General features: G+C 40.1%; 1 protein-coding gene across 1 annotated transcript in view; it reads right to left on the bottom strand.

The window, feature by feature from the left end:
* Positions 1 to 3,185: 3,185 nt before the first annotated feature.
* LOC147882711 (phosphopantothenoylcysteine decarboxylase subunit) overlaps positions 3,186 to 10,764 on the bottom strand; it is a 196,023-nt gene continuing 188,444 nt past the window's right edge. The window contains 1 exon segment of the mRNA XM_087400487.1: positions 3,186 to 3,371. Coding sequence (XP_087256613.1) covers positions 3,186 to 3,371 — 186 coding nt within the window.

Below are 10,764 nucleotides of genomic sequence, written 5' to 3'. Positions count from 1 at the left end.
TCCCAAGTTCTATGCAGTTCCACGGCGTAAAAAATGGAAAGCCAACATACACACTTTGGCCGAAGATCGAGTCATTAATTGGCCAATGATCGAACCCTACTCTGGTGTAGAATGGAATATCCAAGGCACCATGATCCGAGCACTTCAGCAGCATGAACAAACAATGCGCGGCAACATTGATCGCTTCCTTCACCAAAGTGCCATATTCTGCAAAACATTAGAATTAATTCTGGAGGTCCCATGTTACCTTGATTCCAATTTGCCTCCACTCACCTTTAATCCCAATGAACGGATTGATGCTCAGATTACAAGCTGACTCTATCAAAGAGTGATCTTCTTGGAGGCACGCCACATATCTCTGTTCGAGCAAATGGTAGATACAGGCTACCTGGAAACTGCGCAAAAATTGTATGGTGCTAAGGCTCTACAGCAGGATCGACTGGCACGACACAAGTTCCACAGCCACTGGACTAAAAACATGGCAACCCAAGTACGTGATCGCAATAAGCCATAACTCGAGGACGGGTAATAAAATGGATCTGGGAGTATGTTGACTCTGTGCCAACATGAACTTATGAAGAAAGAGAAGGTGTTACAACTTTGTGATACAACTTTGTGATACAACTTTGTGTTACAACTTTGTGACACAACTTTGTGTTACGACTTTGTGTAACAACTTTGTGTTACGAGATTGTCTACATGAAGAGAGAGAATGTGTTACGACTTTGTGACACAACTTTGTGTTACAACTTTGTGTAACAACTTTGTGTAACAACTTTGTGTTACAACTTTGTGTTACAACTTCTACATGAAGAGAGAATGTGTTACAACTTTGTGTTACAACTTTGTGATACAACTTTGTGTTACAACTTTGTGATACGACTTTGTGTTACATGCAGAGAGAGAAGCTCTCCAACTTGTATAAATACCCCATAATGGAATGAAGCCCACACTCTTGGGACATTGTGTTGATTCTACATTGGTATTCCAAGAATTTGTCTCAAGTGTCCATGCTTCCTTGCACTGCACGTCCAAAAGCATGTCTTAACCTTGCAACCCTTCTCCCCTCTCCTCCAACCCTGCAACCCACCCTCTCCCTCTCCTCCTCCCTCTCCTCCTCCCTCCTTCTCCTCCTCCTCCTCCTCCCTCCTCTCTCCTCCCCCTCCCTCCTCCTCTTCCCTCCTCCTCCTTCCTCCTCTCTCTTCTTTCACCCATGCTCTTACACCTTCCTCCTCTCCCACTCCTATGCTTTCCTAGACCCTTAAACTCCATGATCTACGAGGGAGATGAGTTCTCCACCATGTACTCTACTCTGAACCTTGGATCCTCCTTCTAACCCTGGACTCCTTCTAAACCTTGGAACCTCCTTCTGAACCCTGGAACTCTTTCTTAACCCTGGAACTCTTTCTGAACCCTGGAACCTCCTTCTGAACCCTGGAACTCCTCCTAAACCCTAGAACTCTTTCTAAACCCTGGAACCTTCTTCTGAACCCTTAAACTCTCCCTAAACCCTACAACCCCCAATGAAGGCGAAAGCCTTCATTACCTCAACAAAGATGGTTTACGTGCCTTTTACACATGCTTGCACTTTGTTTGCTTACCACACTTAAGCCTACGTCTCTCACCGGAACACAACTCGAGGTCCTAAGCTACACATACTACAACCGACAATCCCAATATATCTGTAGGTGACAAAAAGCCTCGGAACCCTGCAACATAGAATACCCAGCTCTTCCTACGAACGCTGTAGGAAAGAGCTAACAGCTGGAACCAATTCACTACAGCAAATTTTTTTTGAATAAATCTTATGAGAGGATATTGAGACTTGAGCCTCCATCAACCAATACTTCTGGGATTCTCTACCTTTTGTAGTCTACATCAATGAGTGGTACTTGGTAGTCCACATCTTCAATTGTTGATGTGTAAATATCGGGAATGTCCTCTTCATAATTACTTCGTTGTTGAGCTTTTGCTGGATGTGACTATCCTAGATGCAATCTTTTACAAATTTGATGTTTGAAAGCTAGAACCAAGTTTAGTAGTTGATCAAGAGTAATTTGTACCTTGGAGTCCATTAACTCTTGGAATAAGAGCGTGTTGTCCTCATTTTTCATGATAGTGTCTTGCTGCATCTCTTGGGCTCTTGTCATAGTAACCTCAATTCTTGGAGTTGTTTTGGCCTGGATCATAGTCCATTGTTCTGTCTGTTCAATTATATTCTGTGATTCTAGGAACTCTAGCACTATTTCAACATGAAAGTTTGTTTTCTGTTTTGGACTTGCTTTTTGACTTAAGTATTTTGTGGATGTTGGCTCTTTCTGGGAAACTGCCCTGATGGATTGCTACCACATTGTAAATTTATAGCATGATTTTTGTGTTGTTGTTGTTGTGTGGGCAGACTATCATCGGACTGCATTCGGATCTATTGGTACTGCATTATCCCTTTGTCTTTGTTATTCCAATGTTCTTTTCTGACATCCTATGAGGCGTTATTCTATAGTACTTGTTGCAATTCTTTGTTCCTTGTCTCGGTTTGATTTGGCCAGTTCATTGGCTTGTCTGGTTCCCTTGGGGCATCTCCTAGCCCTGGTAATGGCTTTCTATTCTTCAATCTTGTAACTGCCAAAGCCTGAACATTTCTTTGATTGCGTTGATTGTTGTAGTTGTACTCCTGATGGATGAGACCATATGTACTCTTGGAGGAGGATGTTGCTCATGATTTTGATTGTTTCTTCCATCATATTGAATAATGGGTATACCTCTTTCTTCCCTGTGCTTGCACCAAAGCCATGGTGGACCTTGCCAATGGCCATCCATACCACAGTAGGTGCAAGCTTGGTCTTGCATTTGCTTTTGCTTCCGGTTCCCCCGTGGTTTTCGATTTGGCCTTCTTGGAGCTGCATTTTGATATCTTTGTTGTAGTGGTCTTGCCACTGGTATATTTGATTAGTAAGGATTGTTGTTGCTTGATTCTGTTGTTACTGAACGTAAGGTGGTACTTTGCCTCTGCAATTGGGGTTGTACCAGCATCTTTCTTTGTCATGATTGTCCTTTTTGCAAAATTCACATGGAAACTTTTGTTGTTGTCGGGGTGGCTTTAAGCTTTGCAGTTGGTCTTTAATCATCTACTCCAACTTGGAGATTTTGTCTGATGTCTTTTTTGCCATGGATTTCTCTTTCAGCTTCTACTTTTCATCTTTCTTCTTTTTCTTTGAGTATTCTTCATCATCCTCATCATTTTCTGATGAGTCGTCTTCCTCATCTTCAGTATCTTCCTCTAATTCAATATCTGTGTCTCTCTCTGAATCTGAATGACGTTTCTTTTTTATCTTCTTGGATTTTGATACTATACTGAGTCCTGTCTCTGCTCTCTGGGTTGCTTCCACCATATTGTTAAAATAATTTTGTCCTCCAAGCTAGGGTCCCTGGCAGCTACTACAGTTCTCAACTCCTTGTTTAATCCTTTGCAAAAATAGTCTCCCAGTTGCTCCTGTGGTTAGGCCTTTGATTTGTTGTTAGCCTTTTGGTGAGGTTTCTAAACATCTGTGAATAGTCCTCAACCATGAGATCTTTCTGTTTCATTGTTCTCAGCTTTTTCAAAATGTCCTCTGTGTTTTCTCTTTCCTAAAATGACTTAAGAAAGCAATCTTCAATTCATCATAAGTGTGAAAATGTACAATACCATACTACATAAACCAATTCATTACTTTACCATTGAACATCGTAGCAAATTGCTCTTTCTTGGTATCATCTGGCAGTTGTCCAAATCCACTAGCTGTCCACCTTGTCTCAAATTTCCCAACATGGCTATCAGGGTCTTGACCTTTCTGCTAGTGAACTTTGTAGCTTAGTCCAATGGGTTCTACATTTTGTGATGAGCATGAACTTGAACTTGGAACTTTGACAGGCTTCTTTTTCTTCTTCTTTGGAGGTGGTGGGAAGGGGTTGAAATTTAGTTGCTTCCTTGCAGTCACAAAGACATTGGCTACAATATTATTGGCAAGTGTTCTTTGGAGTAATTCATGTGTTGGAGTGGATAGCATTAATCTTTCTAGCTCAGTTTTTGCCTTGTACACCTCCTCGCTATGTAGGGAATTATCAGAGGAACTTGCACCATTAGAAATATAATCATCCTCTGGATCATCTGTTTGGAAAGTAGTCTCTACTCGAGCTCTATTTTGTGTAAAATATGCTATACCAATATGGCGAGGCAATGTTTCCTCTCCGAAGCTATCGGACATGGGCTAGTCGTTCCATGAAAGGAAAGTGAGAAAGGTGGGATTACAGTAGCTTACCAGGTGGTAGTAATGTGCCGATGTCAACTAAGCTTGCATGCTACCTTCACAGTGAAATTGTAATGTTGATGCTATGATCTTCCTTGTTGATCTTGATGTACTGTACTTGTTTTGGTGCCTTGTTGATGTTGCTGTCGTACTTCGCTTCTCCAATAGGATTCCAACTTTCAACTGTTTTTTGATTGTTGTTGCATTTGTTGGGGTCTTTCTTTGAGTCTTTCTGGATTCAAGCCATTGCTTCTACAATTACCGCTTCATGACAACTATGTGGAGGCTAGTGCAAGTTCTCTTTGGCAGAGTATTGCTTTTGAATACGAATATGCACAAATGGTAAAGTAGCACTGTGAGATCCTCCTCTACTAGTGCATTCACTAGGATAGAATTTCCTATGTTTTTTGACAATTGCTACCGTATGTGGGTTATGATGTTGTTTGTACTCGTTAGCATATTTGTCGGCTTTGAGCATGCAAGTGGGATCCCCATAGGAGCAACATGACTGGATGGTAAGGAACGATGTTTCGATGCTCGAACGTAGGATGAAAGTAAAGCCATCTTTGCATGTGGGGATCTAGGACGGACAAATGTACGTCAAACGAAAATCCATACTTGCATGAGTGGTGTGCCGGTCCTATGTAGTAGCTTCTTTGACAAATGTGTAGATGTTTTGATAGTCCTACAATGTAGTTGGGAGCTTCATTGTTTTTGGGGTTGTGGTTTGTATGTTTCTTTGTTTGTTGTTTCACGTCGTAATCGACAGTGTCGCTTGTTGTGCTTTGAGCAAAAATGGGAAATTCAGGGTAGGAACGCTGATAGGATCGCCAATGTGTTCAAAGTGTCTTCAAATAAATAAAAAACATAAACACATCTCCAGTCCTGACAACAAGGTGCCAGCAGTCGGAGTATAGTTGAAAAGTAATCAGACTATAAAAGACTATCACGAGATGTAAAAAGGACAGAGAGGAAAGGTAGTATGCTTCTTGTATATTATGTTTTGGCAGAGAATATATCAACTCAACAACTCAAACTCTCAACAGGAGCTGATACAAGGTTTTATAGGCATCCGAGATTAGCTCGACTATTGTAAGGCAACACTAACCTTCAAAAATATAACAGTCATAGTCAAAAACATTATGTGGTGGATCAGGCCACTAAGGAGTGCTATTAGGGACAGTTACAAAATGATCCCACTACCTTGTTCTAATAACTCCTTCTTACTAGAGGTGTATTTAATCTATCCCATGGCCAGTGTCCACGTGGGTGGAGGCTATACCTTCAATAGCCTCTATCTTCCATTAACCATTAATAAAAATTATTGTCTCCAAAAGGGGTCTATTGGCCTCTATCTCTCATTAACCATTGATAAAAATGATCTTTCATTGTAATGTCAATGAAAGAGGTATTGACCTCTATTTTTTATAATTTTCCTAAACAATTATGAAAATTATAAACCTCACATAGTCAAAGTAATAATCTGTAATTAAATGATCACTCATCATTTCTGCATTCTCATTAGCAATTGAATTCCTATGACAACCATTATAAGTCATGGTTCCAATTTGCATCATCATGGTTTGGTAGTGTTTCCATAGCCAGTATCTCCTCCTGTCATGGTGAATAAAATAAACGCATTGATTGTAATGATTTGAAATAATAAAGACGACAAAATACATGAATGTTTTTGTGGTGGGCAATGTTAATAAAGGGGCAGGATTGATGGGTGATCGAGGACACGTGGTAGTCCCTCGCCAACAAAAATGTTCATTACAAGGGAAGAGGGATGCCAAGATCTACAAATATAAGATCCTACTATTTGAGCTTTGCAAATTTTAAAATTAAAGGCCAATAGACCCCATTTTGTCGAGGAAAGGGGTCTATTGGCCTCTAATTTTCATAAGCTACCATGAAATAGAAAGAGCTCTCATGAAAATTACAGGCGAATAGACCCCTTTCATCTTGAGCTCTCATGAAAATTAGAGGCCAATAGACCCCTTTCATCGACGAAAGGGGTATATTGGCCGCTAATTTTCAAATTTTCCTAAGGCCTCCTCATCCCCTTGCGTCCCCCTCCTTGCCTTCTTGCCTTCTCTTCTTCCCCCTTCCTAACGTCCTATGCTTCTTCCTTTCTTCCTCCTTCATTTGCCCTCTCTGACCTCCTCCTCAAATGAATTCATAAATAATTGCATCCTTTTGGAAGCTCAAAACGAATTCGTCCCTCTCTCATTTTATCCTCAAATGAATTAGTCGCTTCATCTATGCCCCTTGCATTTTTCTATGTGTTTTGACCTCAACACTATAGCGTTCTTACATCTAATACATCGAATGATAGTGGCAAATCAAGGATTTGATTGAGTTTACTGGTATGCTCATCCCTCATCCCCCACAACTCTCTGTTGCAAGTTTTGTTTTGGAAGGTTTGTTATGAACTACAAGAAATTTGTTGTGCCATTAATATACAATATCGATGAATCGAGAGTTGAGACACAAGAGATCCAAATTGATGGATGATGGTTTGATGGGTTTATTCTCACAATTCTAGCCATCGTGAGAATTTGTGAAGAAACAGTGCTATCTATTGGTTAGGAATGAGCACTGAAGGAACTTCTAGGTACAAGCACCGTAGAACTCCAAAGTTCTTGACAACATATCTTGTCAAAAAGTTAAGAAGAGCCATATCCCAGCTAATGTTTCACCAATTTTAGTTCGGTGCACTTGTTTATTGCATCGTTTGTACCCTGAGCTCTAGACATCAAGGTACATTGTGCTTCCAAGTACCAACTTAAGTGCTCCATTCATGAGCATTGAGCTCCCTCCTCGAAGTTGACAATGAGAAAACCCACCACTCTGTCTGCTTGTCTGTGTGCACTAATCATCTCTGCACAAGTCATCTCCATTTTAGCTTGGTGATCAATTTGTGCTTATCTGTGTACCTGCACATTTCTCCACTCCAGTATAAGCATAAACAATTGGAATCCTCCATCATGCCATAGCTCTTCGTTCTCCCTAAGGGTTTTGCCATTTCATTGGTTTTCTCAGCCTTGATTGATGCCTCGGCCTCATGTTTCTTCGATCTGCACTTCTCGTCACTCACCATACAGGATGCACTACACAAACTTTTTTTGGCAATGTCTACATGAAGCCTCAAGACGTGAAACCGCAGAGGAGATTACAGATACTGCTAAAAGTGTATACAATGGAATGATAAACTAGTTTCATTGTGAGTTGCAAAACTGAGCATGAAACAAAACAAGTCAAAGCAACAAAGGGGGGTCCAAGAGGCACTCATGCTAATCGTAAAAGTCCTTTTCGTAGGTCACGGGTGACTATCGTTCCCTCCACTACATTTTTCGGCCATATACTCCACAAGAATCTCTTGCAAAGGAATAGAATCATTGAAATACGTGATCTCGATGTTCAAATCCAACTTGGGGGGGTCACTCATCATATGTAACCCTGTCACATGAGTTCAACAGAAGGACATTTTTAATATCTAAATTTTACAAAAGTTAATTTACATAAGGGAGTATTTAAAATAATTTTGGGGAAATTTTACAGATTTGTATAGAAAAAGGGTACATTTTATTAATGAAAAATTTACAGATGAGGGATTTTAGAAATAGGCCTTGAATGCACATGATATAGAGGGTTTATACATAGTGACCCCCCCGAGAAATCCAAGCCATGAAAGCAAAAAATGGGAGAGAACCCAAGGATGGGTGAGGCAGTCTATTGAACATGAAGAAGAATCCATATCTTGCATTGGAAACTTGAACGCTTCGTGCAAATTTCAACAAGGCACAGGCCTCAGAGTGTAAGTACAGATAGACCAAGGTACTTGCTATTGGCATATCTCAAGGTGTATGCCTTAGGCACACCTTAGTTTCTATGTGTGTGTGCTAGAGGCACAGTTAGGTGCCCATAAGCACAGTTAGGTGGTGATAGAAGCCACATAGGATGATTGAGAGAATGTAGGAGCAGATTGAGGAGATGATTGTGGAGCTCAGAGGTCATCAATGATGTCAATGATCATGTAAGAGGTGCCTACTTAAGGACCTCACCTTTCTTCATTCCATAAGCAATAATTCTCACTTTGTGTTCACTCCATGCTTTCTTTTCAGTTTACCAACATGGTATCAGAGCCCTTTGATCCTCCTTGAGCCCATTTGTGCCACATCATCTCCTTCTTCTCCATCTTCTTCTTCATCTTCACCATTTCTTCCCCTTCTTCCCAAATATTGCTAAAGCTTGTTCTCCTCCGCTTCTTTGCCATTCTCCAAGCCCTTCCTATTGGAGATACCTCTCAAATGGGAAAATCTTCAGCTACAAGGAATCGAAGAACGGACGTTGCTGTTGGTCGTCATTTCTCAAAAATTGTCAAACATCTCTTTTGCGTTTTCTCTGTTTTAGCTCCACCTTTCTCTAATTCCTTTTAGGGGAAGCTTCTCCATACCTTGGGCTATCTTGTGTTGAAATCTGAGTAGCAATGGCTGCATATTCAAGGAGAAAACAAGAAAAAACCAGTCGACTTTAAAGAAGCTAGCTATGGCGGTGATGCGACATGGAATTGCACCTCTCCTCCTCAATGGATTTTCTTTGGTATAAGAGCTTTCTTTTGCTTCAAAAATCCCCTTTTTCTTTGCTTTGGAGAGTGAGATACAAGCCCTCCAAGTTCAGGCCTCTATTTTTGACAGTTTTGACAAGGTTGTGAATGTGATGCTACATTAGATGCTACTTTACATTTTTGAGGTTTTGAAGTTTTGAAAAGCATTAGTACAACTGTGGCTACAACTTTCTTGTAAGTTGCTATACCTAGATTTGATTGGAAAGCTTTCATTTAGCCATCTCTGTGAAGCATGTAAGTGAAAGCATCATTGATTGAATTTTGGTCACAAGTCTTTGCTACATTAAATGCTTATATTTTGAAGCTTTTCAGTTGTTATTCTAGCCTTGTAAGAGAGAAGACACTGCCCAATTCATGGGTTAGACCCTCTCATGGCTACCATATTGAATATAGATAAGTTCAATGGGAAGGGCTTCCACACATGGCAGATGAAGGTCAAGTTTGCATTAATGAGGGAAAACCTCTGGGGACTTGTCAAACCGGCTTCAACTTCTTCTTCAACAGCCTCCAATGCTGGAGAATCCTCAGCTCCAACACGCCCGGTAAGAGATCTTGCTAGAGAGGAGAAAGCATATGGCATCATTGCTCTTGCTTTAGGAGATGACTATATTCGTCACATCTCTGACTTAGAGTCTCCTTCAGAAGCTTGGCAGAAGCTTGACATTATTTTTGGTGCTAGCTCTCACATCTCAAAATTATCACTTAAGATTGCTTTCTTTGAATTGGAGATGGTTAGTGGCACTCCTTTGGCTGCCCATGTCAATTACATGCAGAGTCTCATGACTCAACTTGCTTCTATCAACTCTCCTATCACTACAGATGATGTTATGGCAATGTTGCTCAAAAGTATGCGTGAAGATTATGATCATGTTGTTACCACTTTGAAAAATCTTCCTAATCCTAATCTTGAAGGTCTTATCTCTGCTCTTCAAGAAGAAGAAAGGCACATGGAACTCCAGAAAGGCAATGATACAGCCTATGCCATAAAAATCCAGAAGGGCAAGTTTTCACCTTGCAATCATTGTGGGAAGACTAATCACCTCTCAAAAGACTGCTTCAAGATCAATCCATGCAAACACTTAGGCAAAAACAATCATCATGAAAAGTTTTGTAGAGCCAAAAAGGAAGCAACTTCAAAGACAAAAAATGCCAATCTACTTTCAGTTGATGTGCCTCCACAAGATGAGGCATCCTTTGAATATTATGCTTTTTGAATCATCTCCATGTATGCTTCAGATCTCTGGGAAGTAGCAAGCTAAGGGTGTCCACTTTTTTTTCACTCCCCAATCCTTAGGAGGTGGAAAAACAAGCTTTTTAGCACACAAAAATGCAAATCTCACCTACTTCCCTATGGATCTAGTCTTTGAACTCTTCTGACACAACATCACACTTGCTATTGTGCACACGATGGTATAGTCTAATCGAAAATTCGATGCACACACAAAAAATTTCTTTGTGTCACACGGCATGGTTCCAAGGTGGTCACACGTTTGTCACAAACAGAGAGTGTCATATTAAATTCTAAATTTCTCACTCATTTTAGATTAAATGTTATTGAAACTTTGAAGTGGTCTCTTTGCATTATGTAGAGCTTAACTTGATTTATTGGTAATTTTTTAAATGATTTATCTAATTATAAATAATTATTTATAATAAATAAAGTCATAAAATACATGCATTTTAGTAGCACACCACACTTTTTTAGTATTTTTAATAATTAAGCAAATCCAATTCGGTGGAATGTTAGTAGGTACATAAGGGTGTGTGGTTCAATCATCAAATCCCAAATCCAACGGTTAGAGTTGGGAAGATTGAAGTTTAATTTTTACTTTTACTCCTTAGAGGATCAGT

Source organism: Dipteris shenzhenensis, chromosome 29 (genome assembly GCF_047967505.1).
Source record: "Dipteris shenzhenensis isolate YYH24624 ecotype China chromosome 29, Dip_SZ_1.0, whole genome shotgun sequence".
NCBI classification, from domain to species: Eukaryota; Viridiplantae; Streptophyta; class Polypodiopsida; order Gleicheniales; family Dipteridaceae; genus Dipteris; species Dipteris shenzhenensis.
This window is presented reverse-complemented; position numbering and strand designations above follow the sequence as displayed.